Here is a 24,894-nt window from a genome sequence, read left to right on the forward strand (position 1 = left end):
ATTAAATAAATACTGAAATCCTCCATAAAGGGCGCACAGGTTAATATTCCATTTGAAGTGAAATCTGTGTGCGTCTGAGGTTCTGATCGGACAAAATTACACAAAGCAAAGCAGCAATAAAAGTTGAGAGCCAGTTACATTCAGCTGAGATTAATCCCTTGAGAGGTACACAAAACTTTTCTATTTCATTCTCCACACCAGCTTTGCTCAGCATGCCTGGCTGGGTGGCTGAATTATTCTGTGTGGTCTCCAGAGAAGCGCGGGACCAGGGGTGGCATGTGGACCAGTAGCCCACGTAATGTGCTCCTGACGGAGACGAAGCCCGTGGTGAGGACCCCTGGGCAAAGAAGAACTGAGGTGGAAATGACTTTAAATGTTTTGGACAAAGTCCACAAAAGGCAGCAGATCAACAGAAAGAGAGAGAGAGAAAAGAAAAAAATAACAAATGATGGAATGATATAGAAGCAAGAATCGGTCTGGAATTTGGCAAATCTCTCCTACTCGAAACACAAGACCAGCTAAATTGTGTATTTGTTTTAGAGTGGCAGACCCCTGAAGACTTAGACTTGAAGATCAAGCTTAAAGAAACCACAAACAAGGGCGGCTAAAGAAGCTTATCACTGTTTGAACAACAGGAAGTGAACAATTCTGCTTCGACAAATGTGTTTTTCCTGTTTTATCTTAGAATTTTTCTTCGCATTGTTTCATCTATCCTCTTACTCCTTTACTTGTATCTAATACATTTCAAGAATCCAGGACTTGTGAATGCAGCCAATTTCTGCATTCAGTCACATAGTGCCCTCTAGTGGCTGGAGGAGGAAATGAGCAAGAAATAGTTCATTTTTAAAGCTGCTGTCCATAACTTTTTGTGTTCAAGATTTACAAAAATGATATGATGAGAATGTACAACATGAATCTATTTTCCAAACCGTGTTTTTGTCTTACCCTGAATCATTATGGTTCACTTACTTATAATAAGTGTTTATAATGGGACTATTTCAGACCGGTCTGGTAGGAACCACTGCGGAGGAGCACAGTCCCTGCGTGACTCGCCATAGACATAAACAGAGAGAAGTAGCTCCGACAGAAATGTTCTTCCGCGAGACGCATGCAGTTCTGTTTATTAACCGCTTGAGCGCAAAAAGTTACGGACTGCAGCTTTAAATCACTTTTTTTCCATGGAACACAAAATGAGACCGTAAGGAATCTTCAACTCTTTTTCCATACTGCAATAGTAGAGTAAATGATGACAGCATTTTGGGTGAATTGTTTTTTGTACAGCTTTGCTTTTCCATTATCCATTTTTCCACTTTAAACGAAACATCACAGATGAATCCAGGATGTGACTGCGTTCTCACTAGTCTGAACTTTTGGTAAGAAACATGACTTTAAAGGAAAAACAAGTGGAAAACAACAATTTCCACAAATGCAGAAGTACAGAAACAAACTACAGGCAGAACTCTGTTAAGCCCAGAGTGAACCAGAACGCAAGACACTACGAGGAATAAAGACTGAAAATGGCAAGAAATGCTGCCCCTGTTCTTTTCTCAGACACACACAGAGAAATGTGGTGCCAAATAGGGCAGCTCAAGGAGCTTTGATGTCAGTCTCTCTTGGAATGCTCTCTTCTCCTTTTCAGCCTTTATACTCCTCTCTTTCTATCCCCCTCTCATTCTTTTTTCTGCTTTCCTCCACCTCACAGCAGGCAGGACCACAGGGTAGAATGAACCAGTGTGCAGAGCAAAAATGTTCCAAGACGGCCTTTTTGATTGTCAATTATAACAAAGAAGAGACAAAAAAAAATGTGATGACAATCTCAATTTTATTTCAAACTTATTTCCGATGAAAAATGTACATTGTATTTTATGCTGATAACCAATTGTTACCAACATTTTTCTAAATATAAATTTTCTCCTCTCTTCACGGTTTAAATATTTTCAAAATGTTTGAAACGTGAATTGGTCTGTGACAGTTTGACATGGATTTGACATGTAATTTTGTACGCAAATGAAAACGAGGCTGTCAGGGATAGAGTAGTGTTTACAATGGCAAGAACTGTATAAAAGGTTCTAGAGCATGTCATTTTCACAACTCACAACTTTTAAAACTGCTTTATGGAGTTGTTACGAAAGCGTTTTCTTTTCTTGGGAAAAAAAGTTTCAGCAGCTAAACAACCGGACTGTTGTATAGGGGAGCGCGGGGCACAACCTAACGCAAGGTTAGTTGTAACACACATGGTTTAAAACGTTCCACACATGCCAGGATGACGAAACTTAGTGTATTTACTAGTTGCCATATCAACATTATTTAGAGAAAAAATTGCGCCACATTTAAAAAATCCTCTTTGGAGGATATCACGGAACTCTGGATTTAACCATAGCAAAAGTACATTTCTTACTTAAGTTTACTTTTCATCTCTGTTTTTAATGTTTATTTAAAATAAGACAAATCTGATATTATTGTAATCTTATATCTGTTATTTAACAGTTGAGATGGATAGTTCTTTAATGCTGATCTAACAGCAGAAGACACGAGTCGTGGTTTAAATCCCAGTTGCACTGGTGGGGCATGTTGTCACACTGTTACAATGTGCCCCTATTAGAACTACGCTATTATATTCTATACTTTTATGAATTTGTTAGAGAAACCACGAGGAAAGGGTGAATAATGACTGAGAGTCAATTTTCAGAAATTATTAATTATTATGTTTTTAACTATGCTGTATAGCTGTATTTAGCGATGTCTTTGTTGTCAAACTCAAAATGATTAACTTTTTTAAAATAAAATTGTCATTTTTTATAATTAAAAAAATATATATATAAACATATATATATATATATATATATATATATATATATATATATATATATATATATATATATATATATATATATATATATATATATATATATATATATATATATATATATATATATATATATATATATATATATATATATATATATATATATATATATATATATATATATATATATATATATTTTTTTTTTTTTTTTTTTTTTTTTTTTTTTTTATTATTTTTTTTTTTTTTTATTGACAAAATATTTTAATTTGTCATGGATTTTTTTTTATTATATCATAACATTTTAAGCTGTCATTTGGTCATGTTACCATGTACCCCACCGATGGGGCATGTTGTCACATTTCACTTCCATTCTTTCGGGGTAAATCAAGAAAAAAGTATACACTGTATTAATGAAACAAAACCACATAATTGTACTAGACGTGTGAAATGAATGTGGGAAAAAAATAAAAACTCTGAACCCCAAGTGGATTTACACAAACTTAGACAGTCAAAAAGCGTTAGGTTGTGTCCCGCTCTCCCCTATACAACATTGAAAGCACCATATTCTATAGCTCACAGCCTCGTTTTAATTCCTGTCAAAAATTAATTATGGTATTACCCTGACAAAGGTCTATCGAAATGTTATTTTAATAGACTAAAATTATATATGGCGTTTTAGTCTAAAGACAAAAACTAAAGGGGTGGTAAACCACAATTTCATTATTCTAACTGTAGCTAGTGTGTAATGTTGCTGCTTGAGCATAAACAACATCTGCAAAGTTACAACATTCAAAGTTTAAAGCAAAGGGAGATATTTGCTTTTAAAGAAATCAATTTCTAAGGACTACAGCAAACGGCCGGTAGGGACTACCAGACATTCCTCCAGGGTTTCTGACATCACCAGCCCCAATATTTACATAAACCCCTCCTCCGAGAATAGGGGGGGGGGGGGGGGGGGGGGGGGGGCGAGGCCATTTTGTATCGCTGCGTTGTTGTGGTTAGTAGGCTGGAGTGTTGTTGTCGCAATGCCGACGAAACGCTGTTATATTCATCCAGATTGCAGGTCTGGGGTACTTGCTTTGTTCAGCCTTCCTAGGGACGGGGGTGCGTTGCAGTGCGTTTAACATACAGCATATTATATGCATGTGTGTATGAGACAGAGGGGAACAGGTCGCATTTGCAGCAGATATATGCTGCCCATCATAAATCAAAGCACGACAGGGGTCGTAGGAGAAGACCAGAAAATGTGACATAATGGACAATATTCGTCTGTATTTGCAATTCACGAGCCGCGGTTCAGCTGCGCGAGACAAACACTGCCAGTGTGAATCTGCCACGGCTCCTGCTGCACATTTCACGGAGGAAAGCTTCCACAATCTTCGCGAGTTCAATGAAGGATTCGCACAACGGCTTGTCCTGAAAGATGGATTTAAAAACAGAAGCTGTTTACGGGCCACAACCTGTAAGTATGATTTATTTTTCGTCGATGTGTTTTCCTGTAATAGTTCGTATTATTAATTGTACGTTGTAGCAAGTAAGTTCACAGATGACAAGGCTGTTCTGCAAACCAGTTTGTTAAATACTCATTCATACTTAAAGTTATCCGACGAACACCTAACGTTACAAACACTAACGTTAAAATCTCAACAGCAAACTTGGCATCAGTGTAAATTATTATTTGATTAGAGCTTTTATGTATTGTTTATCTACGGGCATGGTAAACATGGTTCTGTGTTTGATTTGGCTACTAGTAAAGCCAATGTTTAGTGTTCGTTTTGGGTTAATAGTTCTTGCGACAGATATTTGGCTATAATCGTTCTAAAAATACAAAAGTAACAGTGCCATTTAGTAGCGATCACTATAGATTCGCAGTCTTTACTCTTGAGGACTGAACAGGTTCTGCTCGATCATCTTCACTAAAATGTTCTGGTTCTGATTCGGGCTCAGATTGGTATGGTTTTATTGACGCCATTGTTTCTAATACTGACCAAAGCACAGTCTACCGGTAAAGGTAAGGGGCGTGACGTTTCCGACAAACGTGCACTGCGGTTAGCGAAACACAACACACTGGGCCAGCTAACCAATCTGAGCCCACTGCGTATTTTTGAGAGACTGGCTTCATACAACCCGGAAACCATCAGACCGTTTTTACAAAGAGGGACAGAGCAGTGTAGAATAAAGGTCAAATATCTGAAAAATAATATTTTTTTTTAAAAACGAAGCATGAACACATGTTACAGTGCACCCCACAAACACAATCAAGCCTTCGAAAGAATGTTTTACCACCCCTTTAAAGAATTTGACAATGAATGACAATTTCACTAGGATAAACGTAACTATTTTCATCAAAAGAAAAAACATTATTAAATAACTAAAACGGCAAAAAATGAACACTTCAAGTTAATGTAAGGGTGTGTGTTTGTGAGAGACGACACTATTTTCGTTTGTTTTTGGAAGGAAGAATTCAGTGGGTTTGTGGGAACCTGGTGTGTGTGTGGATCTCTTCTCGTCTCATTGCTGGTGTCAGATGACAGGCATGTCTTTGATCAGTCTGTTATTAGTGAGGTGTGTATGGACAAGAGGAATTCAGAGCTCATGCTTTGTGTTCTCACCCTCCTCTCCCATCACTCTCCTTCTGTGTACACATAACTCAAATACACAGGAATACCCTATCATCCATTCATTTCACATTCAAACAGTCATCGCACACAGAGAACTGCATGTGTTTTTATGCTGATTAAGAGACATTAACGAGAGCTTGCCAGAGCTGGAGACACTTACATTGGACCGGTGATGTGACTTTATTATTGTGCGCTGATGTTTGTGCATCTGTCTGCTGAGGAGACAGATGGATAGAGAGTCCTGTCTGGACTGGTGCCCATGTTTGTGGATCTAAACAACCTCACTCTAGAGATACAGACAGATGCCATGTTCAGAATGGAAAATTAGTGTGATATAAACGCTACAGACTACAAACAAATCAGTCTGCTCCAACCTGTAGTATTCAAAGTTTGGGGTTGGTACAACCAGATGCCAAGCACCGCAGTGTTTATGAACAGCCCTGTCCTACAGCAGGTGCATTGCAAAGATCTACAACAGCAACATTAGTCTTGGATATCTAAAAGCATCCGAGACACAAATCAGTGTCAAGAAAAATACTTCCTACAATCAACGCATTTTAAGAGCAAAACAACTGGCAATTTTCTGCAAATAAAAAACTGGCAAATAAAGGCTAGATCTGGTTCTGATAAAAACAGCCAGATAAATAACTTGCGTTTAATCCAAGACACCAGGCAAATAAATTTTAAATACTTGGGTATCACAGAAAACTGATGAAAAATGTTTGTTGACAAGCTTTTTTCCCCATGACTAAGACGAGACGATGTTGAGTCAACAATAACGTCATTAAATATTGTGTTTGTAAATATGGTCTATATGACCCTAATCAACTTTTCCTTAGTTAAAAAAAAGTAGTTTCCCTTCATCTCAGTTGCATAAAATGTTGACTTTCTACATAATCTATCCAAACACCTGGGTTTGATAGCAATGTGGAACAAACATGATCTCTCTCACACACACACACACACACACACACACACACACACGTGACTGCAATAGAGGGCATTTGTATAGAAATAAAAAAAAAATTAAAATCAATATTTCCAGCATAAATCTGAAAATTTCCACACATAAATGAAGGCCTGGCGCTGGAGCACAAATGCAATGTGGAACACACGCACGCACGCACGCACACACACACAGGTGTCTCTTCACTCCTGTTCATATCTGGTTACTGCTCTTTTTTGTCGTTTTATTTACTTTTTAAAATGCATTTCATATTCTAAAGTTAATTAAGTTTATACATTTGGATTATTAAAATAAATAATATGTGATTACAATCAAGTCTTGTCTTTTAGTGGCAACTTGCATTATTGCAAATTTATGTGGCATTATTGCAAAAACAGGACGCTTCAAAAGACCTCAAACTACAACAACAAAAATTCTAAACTTTAACAAAAATACTGATTTAATGTATTTCACACTGTTTAAATATATATACACATTCACAAAATATACATCACAAAAGCGGTTATAAGAGCAGTTAGCAACATCCAGAAAAATTAAGGGATCTCTATGGGCCTCTGCTGGATGTATAAGGTTTACACTTCCTGTAAAATTATATTTTCTGCAGAATTTTCTCTAATCAGCAGATGGCAGAATTCTGCCTCTAACACCTAGATCAATATCCAGAAACAATATATACAACACGACATACATATAACATTTTTATTATTAAAAATTAATTTTATATACAAATCATTCTATAAATGTCAAACCAAATAAGTGTAAACAGGAAACCAACACAGTTTGAGGGTTAAATTATAACTGTGACTATATCCCCATGGAATATCATTGACTAAAAAGATGAGACTAAAATGTTGTCCAAAATTTAAAAACTTTCCCAAAATCTCTCTTTATTTTTGTAGAAAAAAAGAGACAAGGATACTGATTGCAAACTTCAACTACAAGTTTTCGTGCTTGAGGTTGCCAGATGTCAAGAGTTTAAATACCCCCAAACAGAGCGTTTCTGTTAAAAGGATACATTTTCTGCCCAGTGTTTTATATAATCTTTGCCGTCTGAGAACCATGTGCATGCCCTCTCTCTACAGTTATGCAACCTCTGCGTGGCAATACAAAGTCTTTTTTGTTGTTGTTTTAATAGAAAAACATGTAATTTGGAATTATTGGTATTACTGTTAGGAATTTCATGTTTCTGGTTTTACCAGTTTTCATATATAGAGAATAATTATGTGCATTTATATTACAAATAGCATATAATAATATAGAAGATGTAAAATAAACCATGCATTTGAGTTGACATTCTCTTGATTTGTGCTTATAGGTGAAAGTTCAATAATTCTGATAAAAATGTCAAAACATTCTCAAAAGACAACAATGATTGTGATTATAATTGAGCAAAATAATCTGTATTATCAGTTGAACCATTATGCAGCATGATGAAAATGTGACTATTTATTCATTGTATGTATTCAATTAACTAAAACTAGACTAAAATGCCCAGACATTTAGTCAAATAAAACTTGACTAAACAAAAACATAACAGAGTAGAATAAATATGATAAAAAAATAAAAAGTACAATTCAACACAGGACTGAAGGTATACTTCGGCTGTCTGTGTGACGTAATTTTCATCATTAGGAGGGTTCGCGGATGTCCGCACACCCTGTCCGGCTTGTGCAAGAAAGGCAGAAGAGACAGAAGTGTCACAACAATTGTATTGTGCATGTGTCAAACTCGGCCATATTCTTTTATACTTTAAAAGCTGTGCGGACACGACTGCACTCGAGACACGTCCAGATGCGGAAAAAGGAAGTATACCCAGCATAAGACTAAATTAAAAAATAGCTGACAAAATGAACACTAATATCCCAGTTCAGCCAAACTATAAAACCACTTGTCAATTATCTGTTAAATCACAAACTACATGAACGCTTACAACAAATAAGGAAAACAAATGAGTGTATAACAGCGAGAAACCAACAAAGAACAACATGATATGACACAAACTCAAATCAGTCATTCTTCATCATGAAACTCTGAGACTGTAACATTAGTGTGATTACTCCATTTGAACACTAGGTGTCAGGCTGCACATAGCAGAACTAACCAGAACCACAAGAGAGTAATAAAAGCACTCACATTTTCAATGACAAAAGTCCACTCTTTGTCTTCAAACTCCTCTGCATGGGGATCCTAAAAGAACAGAATGTGGGGATTAATTTGATGGCATTAAAAACTGAATGACGAAGCTCATTAAAAGATAGTCTCAGTATAAAAGTCTGTATTATAATGTCTTTTGCAGCAGAGAGTTTTGGAAACCGCAAATCCATACATCAAATCCCTCTCTACTGATCAGGAACAAGATCTGCATTTCCTTCCTTGTTATGTAAAACATATGAGGGATGTAGAAGCACTTTCATTCAAATGACTTGGCAAAAGCTATATCTGGTTATATCCGTTATATAAATGATCGAAACGGTCGATTTCTGTCACAGAGGAACTAATGCCCATCTGTATGTTTCTTTAAATCTGTTTGTATATCTTTAAATTAACATACAATGATAGAATTTTCTCACTCTCATCTGTCTTGAGCCTATTTCAAAGTTGAACCAAGTTTATTGGTCAGCTAAACAAGCATGTATGAAGACACACATGCATACAGCTTCACCTGAACTGCTCTTCTGTTGTTCTAGAACTGTCCCGGTCATCCGACCGCATGGTTAGCGGTACACAAATGAAACATTGATGAACTTATGAAAGCCAAACTGGTCCACTGCAATGAACTCCGGGAGATGTAGTTGTACGTGACACTTATTAGGTTTGGTGAAAACAAGGCTGATAAGGGAAATGTTTGGACAAGCACTTTGTGTGTGTGACCTTTGTTAACACAATGTAGAGACTCTTAAAGGATATACAACACCAGGTCAGCCTGTCAGCACTAGCTCGTAACTTATGTGTGTGGGTTTCAGTCAAAGCAGGACAATAAAGCTGATGAAATCCAAACTTTCATCATACATGTTCATTTATTTTATGAGTTAATTTACACATTATTTCTGATATATTCCATTTTATTTTATTTAAGGGAGATATGAATCTTAGTATAGAGTAATTTAATAAAAAAATAAAAAAATCTATGTATTTGACGTGCATAAGGAAATATATTTGAAAAATGAAAATATTTAGGCCTACATAGTATAATAAATATATAAATAACATACATGAATGGTCATACAGTACAAAAATATATTGTTATATATACACTATACACATTTTGCGTGCATAGATATTAAGTATAGTAATATTTAAAAGATGACATGCTATTCATAATATTTATGCATAAAGACTACATATTATATATAATAATATATTTAAAATTATTTCAAGCAAATTTTGCCACTGAGAAACTGAACTGCTGTCAAAATGTCATCTGAGTCAAGAGTTCTGTCATCTAAAAACCTGTGCTGTCAACATGAGGAACCTCAGATCTACAAACTGCTCTTTCTCTCTGTGTGTCTAGATGCACTTCCTGTGTACCTGCACCTGGGTCTGACGATTCAGGATGTAAGGTCTCACTTCTCTCGTGCCAGATGAAAAAATCTGCTGACCGGCATCTCAAAAGGACTAACATACAGAGCACACACTTCCTGTTGCCGTGTCAGTTTCTGCTGCACACACAGCAGTTACAATCTTGGACTGTGGCAGTTAAATCAGTTTGGAATCAGGATGTCTAGACACCAGCCGACCTGCAGATCCCAACCAATCAGCTTCTGGGAAACAGCCAACTGCTACAACTGGCCCCAATGACATCTAGGCCTACTTGGCCTATAGATGAGAGACCGTTGTGTGTGTGTGTGTGTGTGTGTGTGTGTGTGTGTGTGTGTGTGTGTGTGTGTGTGTGTGTGTGTGTGTGTGTGTGTGTGTGTGTGTGCTCACCTTAAATAGGGTGACAGTGATCTCTATGTTCTCTGGAACGGGCCACACCACAACTCCTCTATAGGGGTTCTTAATGCCAGGCTGCCAGCTATGAGACTGCGAATAAATAAATTATATTAGATGATACACAAGATGATTATAATTAATGCAACTGGAAAACTAACATCTTTACTCATACAAAATATACATAAGTTTTTATACAATAATCTAGCCATTGCAAAAAAAAAATTCTTACTATATTCTCGTTTCTCGGAGTGATGCATACACAAGTTGTTACAAAAAGCTTTAATGATTCATATAAGGTTGCATGTAATTTTTGGGCCAATATTTCAGCGTTCCAAACTCACATTAGCTCAATTAATAAGTGCATTTTTGCATGCATTAAAAGTTTGATTTCAGCCAAATTCAAACTACGTAAAACATACTAGTCTTGTTTTGTTTAGTCAGATTCACAGACCTAGTTAATATGCTTGTAGCTAAACATTGTACAGCAGGTATACATACTAATTGGGCTACAAATGTCTTCAAGAGCTGACTTGTTTCCTGCAAATGTTATATTATGCATTGTGTATGTAAATTAAGACTGTAACTTGATTACAAAAAACCTGCTATTTACTGCACATAAACATACTTAAAGGAATAATTCACTCAAAAATGAAAATTCCGTCATCCTTTACTCACCCGCAAGTTGAACGAAATTAATTGAACGAAATGAAGAATAGGAAAAGTATGAATTTGTTTCTTCTGATTAATAGAAAGAAGATATACTGAAGAATATGGGTAACCAAACAGTTGACTGGCCACATTGATTTCCACAGTATGGGGGGAAAAATACTATGGAAGGCAACAGGGCCCATATTTGTTACCCATATTCCTCAAAATAACTTATTTTGTGTTGATCAGAAGAAACAAATTCCTACAGGTTTGGAACTTGATGGTGAGTAAATGATGACAGAATTTTCGTCATTTATGAGACATCGCTTTCCTGCCATAGACATAATTTTCTGGCTTTGTATTCTCACTGTTATACAGTAGGGGGCGCTATTACGGATCATCTGAAAGAGTACTGAATCTATGGATCAAAACAAATGGGAAAAAGGAGCAGAAACGAGCGATACAAAAAGTAGTCTTTTAAAAAACCCTATTTTCTCAGCTTTTTGTTCAAAATGTTTTTTTTTTTTTTATTAACTTACCCACATTTAAGTGTTGATGAAGAAAGAATGCATGAAGCTAGATTAAAATGTGCAAGAAAATGGGGCCCATGAAAATTGTGTGAAAATTATCAATAATGCTGGCGGCTGGAAACTTTTTTTTTTTAAGGCCCACTGAAATCAAAATTAAGTTTTTTAGCTTTTAGTATGATTATCTTAGCCTTAAGGTTATGAATAAGCTGGTGTGTTCCAAAACAATGAACAAATTTGCATTTAGGAGATAGAAGCCTTCAAAACTTACAGTCACTCACTTCCGTTAAAACAAATAACAGATTTTGATGACATCATCGCAGACTTCACCTTCTCATCAAATCTTCTGTCCAATCAAATTCGCTCTAGAATCTGAAGTCCCGCCCCCTGCATTATAAATAGACCCTGAACTGCATCTGAAAATGGTCAGTTGTTCACGCATTTACTATTTTCTACATGGTGAATGGCACATAGCACACTATATATGCGATTAGAAACGATTCAGACAGTGTAAATATGCTTTCAGTTGAGACGGATGAAGTCTGGGTTCACGATAATTTCACGCGCACCGCAGCAGCGCACACACATAGTCTAGACCAGGGCCGTTGACTAGAGACACAAGAGCGCAACGTGGATCATATGCGCGAGTCGGCGCAGACAACAAAACATATCGGACCCATTTAAATGCTGCACAGAATGCTGTATTTCAAAGCGATATGGAAGAGATTATGATGTTAAACGGTTAGATTCGGCGGGAAACTCCGGCTTTAACAAACAGAAAGGCTAATCAAACTGTGGTAATAACAAAACGCTATTGGCTGTTTCAAAAAAGGGGAGGAGCTGCTAACAGCTTGAGCCGTTTCAGGGGAAATCACGTCAACACATTGAATAATGCTGCGAGTTCCAATGCACTTCTTTGGGTCTATAAGCTAGCGGGGAAACCATTAAAAGAAATTACCCACCTTGGAAGATTTCCTTCGGCTCCTGCGTGTCCAGACAACAACTAGCTTGTCTGGTTGCCTAAAAAAAAAAAGGACACAAGAGAAAAAAAAAATTAAACAACCAGTGGTAAAAAAAACTAATAAACAAAACCAGACCTTCCAATTTCACCTCTACTGTGCACAAACTAAAGTGAATTCAAGTTTGAATCACTTGACACCCAACAGAGAACATGATAAAATGAGAAATAAAAGAGAAAGATGCTGACCAGCCTTCTCAGGAAGGAGTTCAAAGTACAAATGATGCTGCAAATTCATTCATAACACAGCAGTGTGTAAACTCACTGCTTTTCTGATGCAAGTGTGTGTACAAGATTAATATGTTAATGGAGTTCAGGTGGCAAGACCGGAAACACATTATATGCAAAACTCATCCCTCACGCTAAAGCACAAATACACCTTACGGTATAACATTCACAATACACAAAGTGAATAATGACACTCACAAACAGACCAACAGGTTATAAACGGACTGTTAGACCTGAAGGACAAAAGGTTTTCAGCACATCTGACCAGAACTGAGAGAGAGAACAAATCACACACACAGGATCCAGGACTCATGAGCTTCAATTGGATTACTAGCAGTAAGAGGCTTGACCGCAATCTGACAGGTGTGTTTATGCATGTGTGCTGTGTGTGTGTCTCTGTCTCATTTTAAGAAACATCACTGTCCTTATCTAAACTGTTCCATGGAGCAGACAGGATCTTTGACCATCTAAAGTAACCCCTGGTACATATCTGGATTATAAAACTGTATGGATCCGTTTCCCAGGAACAGAGAAATGGCAGTGCTCCCCAAAAAGGATTTTCCATGGAGAATCAGCACTGACATAGCATTTCAACCAATGACTAGACTTAAACTGTGTCCAGGAAACCAACGAGAGCATCACAGAGAAACCATGCACAGACACTCCATTGTCTCTGTGCATTTCTAGAAGACGCACACACACTCCCTCCTGCCCTAATGCATCATGCTGTGCATGACATGGAGCATTGAAGACAATCTGTTTTCAGTCATCTCTCGCTCTGAAATAGCAAAACTCTTTCCCTTTATCCTCCTTTCCTTTTTTCCATCCCTACTTTCAGGCCTTGTGTGTTTCCTCTAGGCTACTTGACATTCTCTACTGCAGGCCCCGATGCACATGATCTTATCAGAACGGTTTTCATAATGGCATGATGTTTTCTCTTTAGGATGGATGGGTTACTATTTTTTTCAAAATATTTTTTTTTATTTTATTCTGCAAGAATACATACATTGAGCAAAAATTACAATAAAGTAATTTGTAATTTTACACACAAAGAAAATTAAATAAATGCGATTCTTTTAAACTTTGTTCAAAGGAACCTGAAAAAATAATCAGTTTCACAAAACTATTATGTAGCGCAACTGTTTTTAACATTAATAATAATAATAATAATAATATATGCCTCTGGACTTGAACACTAGATCAGCATATTAGAAAGATTTCTGAAGGATCATGTGACACTGAAGCCTGGAGTAATGATGCTGAAAATTCAGCTTTGATTACAGGAAAAAATCCATGAAATTTAAAGTGTATGTTTAATATATTTCTGTTTCTATAAACAGTTATTTTAAACAGCAATACAATTTCATAATATTACAGTTTTTTTTGTGTATTTTTGATCAAAAATGTAAGTCTTGATGAAACTTCTTAGCACTTTATTTTACAGTCCTGTTCCACATATACATACTATTTACTTATTATAATAATTATAATAACTGGGTAATAACTAGGTACTAGGGATGAAACGGTATGGAAATTTAACATCACGATTATAGTGACCCAAATTATCACGGTTATCAATATTATCACGGTTTTGTTCAAACTAGATGAAAGTATTCAAAAAGAACAGATGCACACACTTAAAAACATTTCAACAAGTTTTATATTTGAAATTCAATAAACAACAAATAACTAAAGCAGCTCTATGCACTTTTTTAAGCTTGATTCTGTGGTATTTTCTTCCTTAATGGCCGTCGTCAATAGCAACGCATAATGCATAAATAATAATAATTTATCGTAAATATAATCTCTAATATTATCTCTGTAAATATATTCTCAAGCAATATTCTCATCAGTGTTCAGCAATGATGCATTTAAATCTAGCATGTTTTGTGTTAGAGCCCAAACAGTATCCTAGTGAAATAATGCATATCCATATTTCCATATGATTTGACAGTTTATTTTATTAAATATCAAAATGTGTGCATCATACCTGACACCTAAATGATCACTTTACAGTCAGTTTTATGACTGTCATTCTCTTCAAATGCTATTGAAGTTTGAAACGTGTATAACGTTACCAATGTTGTGTTGAACTTTAGAGACGGTCCCTAAATTCGCCAGCGTTATGCCAGTCATATCAGATGTGCTGTGGTTCTGCTGTGTGTTTTAAAACAATGTTCGCTGCTGAAATAGAACAAAAACAGTCCAACACTGTATGATGAGTGAATCTCCTGCGTACATCGCACGTTTATCTCTGCTTTGAGTGCAGATTTCAACGAGTGAGCGCGGCGCGCGCTCTGAACGACTCTGATTATGAGACATTGCATTCATAAACTCAATATAAACACGTGTGAGTGGTTATAATGCGCAACGCGATTATAACAGACGGCTTTTGAGAAGACTATAATAAGTTCAACAGCCAGAGTGACTAGTGTGCAGCCGAAATAACGTTAACTTATACCCGCAAATGGCGGTTGTTAATGTCAAGCCCTGAATATTATCCCTTAAATGTCACCCTAGTCTTGTCTGAATTTGTTCGTTCGCTTCACGTTATTATTTGCAAGACGTAGTTTTGATATTGAGGTCAAAGTCCACTTGCCTTGCGTTCATAGTTTTGAAGTGTTCCCCCTATTACAGCGACTTTCTTCTGGCATGTTCTGCAGACAAGGTGACCATCTTAGATTAAGTTTCCCTCAGGACTTTTGTAAAAGGCAAAATATGACAACGCCTCAGATTTGGTCCTTTTAGAAGTCTGAAAAATCTCCCGCCGCTGTCACTGCCTTCTGCCATTTCTCCTCATTCAAAAAGCAGCGGTGCGCTGCACCAGACTGACGCTGACTGGACAAGATTTACCGCGAGTTTTCACAATCGTGATAATCACACGCGGTTTTAATGATAATACAATTTTCTACGATATTACTAACCGTCACTAAATTTTATCGTGGTTTATCGTGAAACCGGTAATTGTTTCATCCCTACTAGGTACTAACCCTGAACCTACCCTTAAATATAACCTTAACCTATGTAGTTATTTTAAATTACCCAGATCTTTCTTAGGTAAGCACACTGTACGTACATACATACATACATACAAGTGCACATACTGTAAAATAAAGTGCAACAACCAAAACATTTTTTCTTTAAACAGAAACACTACATTCAAATTAACTTCTCTGGCCTTTTTGTCCCACTACTCAATTTTTGAAAATATGTATTTTTGCACGTTCATACTTTTCACAATACTTTCTAAAATCTAATCTTCCTCACTTTGGATGTCTATAGTCAAAGTTTTTCCTGGCTGGCTCTACGTCAAAGGTCAAGAACCAGAGGCCTGTCCTGTTTGTTTCTACAGCCAATTACTGCACTGCACAATCACTGAAACCTATCCGAAACCTAAACACAAGCAACACATGTTCACCAGAACTTCACAGTTTTAGTATTGTTTACATGTGTTTCCTGCTGCAATCCCACCAGCAACCTGCCAGACACAGAAAGAACCACACCTGGAACTCATTTTGTGGTTAATTTCTTACATTTCATATCTGCACTCAGTGCTCCCTACAGTTCAATTCTCAGACCCATTACTAGAGACCCTTAAAGTCACCAGTTGTTTTAGCTCAGATTTGCGGCTGCAGGTCATGCATTTCTAGATACATTAAGATTTACTTTAGCTGCTAAATCCAGAGTCTTTTGACGGTGCTTTCAAGGTCCATCTTAATTACTGTACTCCACAAAAAAACTAAATACTAATGTGAAACTGTTCAGTTTCCATCACTGGTATGCTATGTAGATCATACACCTGGAAGGGGTCTGCTGATAGAAACCTGTCAACATCTGAGGTGTGAGGCATGAAGCCAAGACTGTCAAACCATGAGTTTAACATTGATAGGCTGGAGGTCTGTAACTATGTTCACACCTTTTATTACTATAAGAACTCTATAAGTCTTCCAAACATAGCATGTAATATACTTTGAAGGGGAAAAAAAATAGTCAAAAGTGAAGCACAAGGCTTTGGCTCCAACTCCTCTTAATTGGCGTCTTGATTATAATATATTGCTTTTTGCGTTGTTGCTTTAAGACTATACTGTAAAGTACATTGAACTGAAAAGTACATTGAAAGAAATCTTTTGAAACATTTCTCTCTGTCACTTTTATTTTTAATATGCCCTTGCTGAATAAAAGTATTCATTTTCTTTCAATACTTTTGATTTTAAGGAACTTCCCGAACCAGACTATTTTAGGAAATAAGCTCTAAAATAAGCTCAATGTCCAAAAGTCTAAACAATCTGGAAACTGATTTCCTGTAGGATTAAAATGGAGCTGAATTCCGTCTAGCTTGTAAAAGTAGATCTACAACACCCATTAATAAACAGCGGAAATGCTGTGGGTGTGAGAGAGAAAGTATTATAATCATCTTGAGCCTTTACCAAGCATTCTTTCTATTACAGAAAGAGACAAAGACAATTTCTTTAAGTACAACATTGCAATCGTCTTTGTGAGGCAAACTACCTCAAGACGCCATTTACACTTCTAATTGAAGCAAAAAAAAAGGTTTTAGATTTGAGGAGGACTGGCATAAATAAATAACAAGAAAAGGAGTAACAAAGTGAGTCATCGCGCAGCAGGAGATCTTATCAGCAGGAAGTGGAGGCGGGTAAAGAGGGTACTACACAGACAGACAGACTGGCGAAAGTCCTTCACTGGGCAGTGGGCACTAGAAGCACAGCTGCCCAAACACGAACGCTAAGAGCTGCTACAGAGAACTAGAAAGAGGGTGGCATGTGTTTAGTTTATACTAGGGATGGGCATTTTCCCAAAATATTGTATTCAAATATTTGGGCTCATAAAAATCTAAATATTTTAATAATGGTAAAATGACGTTATTTTGAGAAAATGAGAGCGAAGTTTTTTCTTTATTATTCATCAAGTTATCGTCACCATTTCTGAACAAGTTTACGATTATGCAATATACACAACAAGCTTACGTCACAACTTAAGGTTATCTTTCAGTTTAAAACATTAAACAATATGTGTAAACCAAAAATATAGGCCTAAAGAACAAAAGCATTTTAAGCTCAAGCAGCACCAGCGGAAAAAAAACGCTAATAAAGTGCGCCAGTTATCGTGCAGAACGTACACATACACTCGAGTCAGAATATGGTTATCGTGTTTATACTGTTTCACAGTATAATGTTGAGAAAAACAATATCATGTGGATGATGATATATTTCCGGGTGAGAAAACGCGCTCCACTGACAGACGTTGCAGAGACACAAAGATAACGGTGTTAAGTGAAGTTTCTAACAGCACTTTGTGTTTTCTGTTCTTAAACCCTTGATGAAACTTAAAGGAAGCATTTGTCTCGAGATCATTTTGCTGTCATATACGTTATCTCGCCCTCACTCGGGGTACAGTTGCTCTTACCGGCACTCGTGATGCAGTGATGGACAGCCGTCTTTCCTCATTCGCCTGGTGTTTCATGTGATTTCTCATTGGGGTCGTGATATAATGATAACTATAATTCATTTCATCAAAAGTAACTTCATTTTGCTAGATCATTTTAAATATTCAAGTAATTCCAAACATCGTGAGGCAGTTGACGACATTATGTGATCTCATACAATCTTATTAAAGGGTTAGTTCACCCAAAAATGAAAATTCTATCATTAATTACTTACCCTCATGTCGTTCGACACCCATAAGACTACCCATATCGGAACACAAATGAAGATATTTTAGTTGAAATCAAATGGCTCAGAAAGGCCTCCATTGGCACAATGCACTTTATGAAGCGACGAGAATAGTTTTTGTGCGCAAAAAAAACCTAAATAACGAATTATATAGTGATGACCGATTTCAAAACACAGCATCATGAAGCTTCGAAGCGTTATGAATCAGTGAGTCGATTCAGCAGTTTGGTGGTTTGACACGCGATCCGAATCATGATTCGACTCGCTGATTCATAACGCTTCGAAGCTTCATGATGCTGTGTTTTGAAATCGGTCATCACTATATAATTCGTTATTTAGGTTTTTTTTGCGCACAAAAACTATTCTCGCCGAGTCATAAAATTATTGTAGAACCACTGTAGTGAGATGGACTTCGTAACGAAGTCTTTAGTACCTTTTATGGGTCTTGAGAGTGTAAAGTACATTGTGCCAATGGAGGCCTTTCTGAGCCATCGGATTGCAACTAAAATATCTTCATTTGTGTTCCAAAGATGACCTGAGGTCTTACGGGAGTCGAACGACATGACGGTAAGTAATTAATGACAGAATTTTCATTTTTGGATGAACTAACCCTTTAACACGCTCCACATCACCACCCAGTGGATTTAGTTATAACTGCAAGTTTTAGAGGGATTTATCATGGATTCCCTGCATTTACGGCCAGCAAAGCAATATAGTAAAATTTTAATAGTGTTTTTATTTTTCGAATATTAATTACAGATCGAATATTAGTGCACATCCCTAATTTATACCTGGCATTAAAATCCATCTCAGATGATCAGGTGATAGTGCTGTTTACACCTGGTAACATACTGTTACTTGAGATCAGAATGAGGCATTTTAACATTTAAATCCCTTGTTTGGCACTTTTTATTTCCTTCATTTATGTCCAAGACACAAAAGGATGGATAAGCATTTAAAATGTGATGTTGTCAGATGCATTTTAACAACCTGCATAGGTGGTTTCTTATCTGGATTTAACAAGAAAGAAAAACAGGGCAGCCTCACAACCAACAGGCAACACAACTTAGTAGCTTAGTCTCAACAAAGCTTAACAGAGTCTTGCAGAGAGCATGCAATAAACAAAACAGATTTGCAAAAAAATGGCTTTTCAGATTCCGAAGATTTGATCAGTGATTCACAAATCAATCAGAAACTAACTGAATCGTTTAGACAACCATGGTAACTCGCTCTGTAACTCAGTCTGTCTTAAGCCATGTTTAGTGTAATTACTGACTCACTGAATCACAAATGATTATTTTAAGTCATGTCGGAGTCTGACTAAAAAAATAACAAACACAACTCATTGATTTTTTTATGCACAGTTGTCCATTGTTTACAAATCAATTTCTTCATTAAGGCCTTTTGATTCTAGCTTAATTAAGTTAAACCTCAAGGGACGGTGTAAAATGTGAAGGGTTAGAGAATCTTTATAACTACAACTTTATAACTATAAACTAGGCTTGCTACGATAGTCGGTGTTGCCGGTGTTACCGGTGTCCAGACTCAACACCGGTTACATCACTTGACCACCGTGGCACCGCCCACCGTCTTTTTGATTTTTTTTTTTATAGTAATAAAATAATTTAGTTCAGTTAGAGAACAGACAATACAAATAAAAACTGAACGTGTCTGCTTAATAAAGCAGGATCCGACAGTGAGTCTCGGCAGGAATGACATTCATTAGATTTAAGAGTGAGGAGCTGACTGAGATGATCGCGGAAGATTTGGTTTCAAAGCGAAACGTAAAAGCGCCTATTTAAGGGAGTTTGTCATTTGTTTTGTTGTTGTGTTTTTCATTAAAAATAATAGGAGGCTAATGAACCCACAATTCAAGCAACCCGCAGCCGAATTGGCGCTAATTAAAAACCGAAAGTAAAATGTGCACGGCCGCACAGAGCGCGCATTGTTTACTTTCGCCTGGCTCCGCAGATTTATTTTTGCCGCGCGCACCCTCGCGCTCGTGCGGGCGCGTCGAGTATAAACGAGGCTTTACTGACGAACTAACAGTGTGCATTCATGGCGTGCATCTCAATCATAGACTGATCAATGCTTGATCAGTGCCCTGACTGAACTAGGGAACTGATTGAGACGCGCCCATGGCCTCACAGAGCGCGCATTTACAGACGAGCTGTCATTCACGGTGTGTGCGCACTGGCGCGTTTTCAGTTCAGAGCGGTCGTGTGCATGTTACTTTCGGTTAGATAGAATTAGTGATTTAAAAGCCTCCGCCGGTGATACCGGTATTACCGGTGTTGTCACACATCAATTAACCGGTGTACTATAAACTTGTATCCCGATACTTGTGTGATAATATGAATTAATGTAAGACAGAAATAACACTGGTTGAGAAGACCATTTTATACATGACAACTGCTCTCTCTGGATCAGCGGCAGCGCTAATGCATATCTGAATGTTCGCTGTGATCGTACATGTCAAAGGTTTAATACACATTTGATGAAGTTTGCATCATTAATTCTGTTACTTTGCTGTTTATTATTGTAAAGCTGCTTTGCTATTGTATAGTGCTATAAAAAAATAAAAGTGACTTGATTTAGCCGAATCGCTGTTATTTACGAATAAGATAGAGTGGGTGTTTGAATCGATATTGTGATCTTTTAACAGTTAATCGTAGAGCTGTAATATTTTTTGTATCATTCATGTCTATAAAACGCTGTTTATGGAGAGATGCTTGTACAATCTGAGACCTTATCTGTGTACCTTATTGACTGACTCCACAGGGAAAGGGAGGGAAAGGAAGGGATGATGTGCCACGAGAGGAACGGACAGACTGAACCACATCCTGACTCAGAACGGATGGACAAAAAGTACTAATAATATAAGGAGGAAAAAGACTTCCGCAACCACCTCTAGGCTATAAACCGCTCCATCAATAAAAAAAGAATGAACGCTTGTGACAAACACACACAGTGATGCTGTCAATCAGAAATCCCCCTCTGATCTGATCTCTGAATGTCTAAATAAAGAAAGAGAGCAGACCAAAGAGAGAGCAGCAACTGGAACAGAGTGATATTAAGATTAACACACTAAAGAGCCTGTAACGGAAGATCTGGAACACACAATACAGTACTGCCACACAATACGGCTGAGAGAGAGAGATGGCAGACGAGAAGGTTATTGATTTCGGCTATCTGTGTAGGCCTGGATTTAAATTATTTATTAGAATAAAGTGAGAGAGAGAAAACATATCCTTCTTAAAACGTTTGTGGTACACAAAATTGGTAACACTTTACAATAAGGTTTCATTTGAAAACATTAGTTTACATTAGTTAACAAACAATATTTATACAGCATTTATACATTTTAGGTAGTGATAATCTCAACATTTACTAATACATTATTAAAATAAATAATAATTTGTTACATTTTCTCTGCATTCAAAGCACTTTACATATAGAAGGGGGGAATCTCCTCCACCACCAATGTGCAGCATCCACCTGGACAATGAGACGGCAGCCATATTGTGCCAGAACGCCCACCACACACCAGCTTATTGGTGGAGAGGAGACAGAGTGATGAAGCCAATCAGTATATGGGGATGATTAGGAGGCCATGATGATAGACGCTAAAGGGCAAATTTGGCCAGGATGCCAAAGTTACACCCCTACTCTTTTTCGAAGGACATCCTGGGATTTTTAATGACCACAGAGAGTCAGGACCTCAGTTTAACATCTCATACGAAGCCGTGAGCGCTTGAGAGCGTTTTGGCAGTGCAGCGTTTTTTTCAGTTGAGACTCTTTGCTTGTTATGATACGGAATATCCGCGGACGTGTTACTAGTAGGTTCTCTCATTTCACAGATAGTTTGTTTCTGTATTAATTCGATATAAAAATGCTGATATAATGTAAAGTATTTGCTCTTGCTCTTGTTTTAAATTATTTTGTTCCGTTATTATTCGGTTGTTAAGTCTGACGTCATACAGCAGCGCTTTGGGGTCCAAACGCTCTCATACCACAAGAATAACAAACGGTGCTAATATACATACACAACGTGGTGTAATACTACAAAAAAATTATAATCATAACCTTTATCTCCATACCAAAATTCCAGATGGCCAGACAGTGATTCTGAGCACAGAGACTGTTGTGTAGACTGTAAGTATTTAAAATGTTTAACTTTTTAAAATGCTTGATATTAATATGAATAAATAGCGCTCATAAAAACAGCCGTCGATGGCATGCTCAAGTGAAACGAGTTGAGACTTGGACCCAGAAACGGCGTTCCTTACGTCACGACTTAACAAGCGGATACTGATTGTTTTCATCTGTTGACGTTGTACACACAGAGCCTGCGTCCGAAACCTGGAAAAAGCTGCCTGCGGAGGACACATTTCAAAGCAGGAAGGCATCAAGGCACGTCCGAATCTAATGTTAGCTTCACTTCCTGTCTCCCGAGATACCTTCATCTGATCGATTATTGAAGGCAGCATATTTGTATTCCTCGCTGCCTTTGATATCCCACAATCCTGTGCGTTCCATTCTGTGACAGTTAAGCTGGAAAAAAAAGATGGCGTCCGAAAGTTGCGTTTGCTGGTCAGTTTGTGTGTAAATGTATATTTTTGACCAACATTTTCCACTTCTGATGTAATTTCTAGCGAGAAATTACTAATGTAGTAATTCAATATTTGTTTAGTTCTCACCAAAGCTCTCTCTATTTTGCTGTAGATCATTAAACGGTTACACTGCCTAAGAAGTCTGTCCGAAATTAGTTTTGTGAGGTGCCTTCAAGCACAAACGCTGCCTTACAAGCCATTGTCTGATAAGGCAGTGAGGCAACGAGTCAGCTGCCTAGGTTTTCGGACGCAGCAAGAATGTGGCGGTTGGTCTGTGTTGTATTTGTCCCGCCCCTCCTCCACTGTGATTGGACGGCTGGGTGAAAAGTGACCGTGAGGAGCGCTGCGTTTTGCTCAAAGTTGAACACTCTCTTCAACTCTCGGCGACCAGTAAAAAAACACTGAGCGCTAAGGGCTTGAGCGTGAAATACTCGCTCAGCGCCTCGTTCCACTCATGGCGTTCTAAAAATGCGGCGCTCCCATTAAAAACAATTGAATACGCCATCCAGTCGCGTGAAGAAAAAAAAACTTTTTGGTGGACCGCGGCCTTAGGAATATCTGCTTGATCATGGAATTCACCATATTTCTTAATGAAAACAAAACGATTGATTCTATGTGACAAAACGATCGATTGCATTGTTGCCCGACGTCCATTGTCGTTTACAAATAACCACAACACCCTGCAACAGATGGATCGTGCCAAAACTGATATCTGGCCGATATGGTGTGTGTAGTCTGAACCCAGCATTTATTAGATGTTAGGCTTGCTACGATAGTCGGTGTTGCCGGTGTTACCGGTGTCCAGACTCAACACCGGTTACATCACTTGCCCACCGTGGCACCGCCCACCATCTTTTTGATAAAATAATTTAGTTCAGTTAGAGAACAGACAATACAAATAAAAACTGAACGTATCTGCTTAATAAAGCAGGATCCGACCGTGAGTCTCGGCAGCGGCAGGAGTCATTCATCAGATTTAAGAGTGAGGAGCTGACTGAGATGATCGCGGAAGGTTTGGTTTCAAAGCGAAACGTAAAAGCACCTATTTAAGGGAGTTTGTCATTTGTTTTGTTGTTGTGTTTTTCATTAAAAATAATAGACTAATGAACCCACAATTCAAGCAACCCGCAGCCGAATTGGCGCTAATTCAAAACCGAAAGTTAAATGTGCACGGCCGCACAGAGCGCGCATTGTTTACTTTCGCCTGGCTTCGCAGTGCGAGCCTCCGCTACGCTGACTGCGCGCATTTCTTTTTGCCGCGCGCACCCTCGCGCTCGTGCGGGCGCGTCGAGTATAAACGAGGCTTTACGGACGAACTGTTATTCATTCATGGCGTGCATCTCAATCATAGACTGATCAATGCTTGGTCAGTGCCCTGACTACTGAACTAGGGAACTGATTGAGACGCACCCATGGCTTCACAGAGCGCGCATTTACAGACGAGCTGTCATTCACGTGGGTGAATACGCAACACTGGCGCGTTTTCAGTTCAGAGCGGTTGTGTGCATGTTACTTTCGGTTAGATAGAATTAGTGATTTAAAAGCCTCCGCCGGTGATACCGGTATTACCGGTGTTGTCACACATCAATTAACCGGTGGGAAAATTTCCTCACCGTCACATCCCTATTAGATGTAAATAATAAAACAGTAGAAAAGATTTGTTGCTACTTCAGTTTAAAACTATGTTTTTGCCCACAATGTTTAGTATAAATAAAGCATAACTTAAATTTACAAATCTGAAATGAATCAACAGATGAATCTATTATTAAAGTTTCTCTTATTATCAGATATTATGTATAACTTTTCTTACTTGCAATGAATCATTTTGAAGATCTGTTGCCTG

At 37.6% G+C, this 24,894-nt stretch overlaps 1 protein-coding gene across 4 annotated transcripts in view; it reads right to left on the bottom strand.

Annotated features, from left to right (window-relative positions):
* Positions 1-24,894, bottom strand: part of ehbp1 (EH domain binding protein 1) — a 158,292-nt gene that overhangs the window by 119,582 nt on the left and 13,816 nt on the right. For all 4 annotated transcript variants that reach the window (XM_079833627.1, XM_079833626.1, XM_079833625.1 and 1 more), the window contains exons 3-5: positions 12,465-12,522; positions 10,322-10,417; positions 8,528-8,581 (exon numbers count right to left, since the gene is read on the bottom strand). In XM_079833627.1, the coding sequence (XP_079689753.1) occupies positions 8,528-8,581; positions 10,322-10,417; positions 12,465-12,522 (208 nt within the window). The remainder of the gene's footprint in view (positions 1-8,527; positions 8,582-10,321; positions 10,418-12,464; positions 12,523-24,894) is intronic.

This window comes from Gobio gobio, assembly GCF_949357685.1.
Source record: "Gobio gobio genome assembly, chromosome: 13".
In the NCBI taxonomy this organism is placed as follows: domain Eukaryota; kingdom Metazoa; phylum Chordata; class Actinopteri; order Cypriniformes; family Gobionidae; genus Gobio; species Gobio gobio.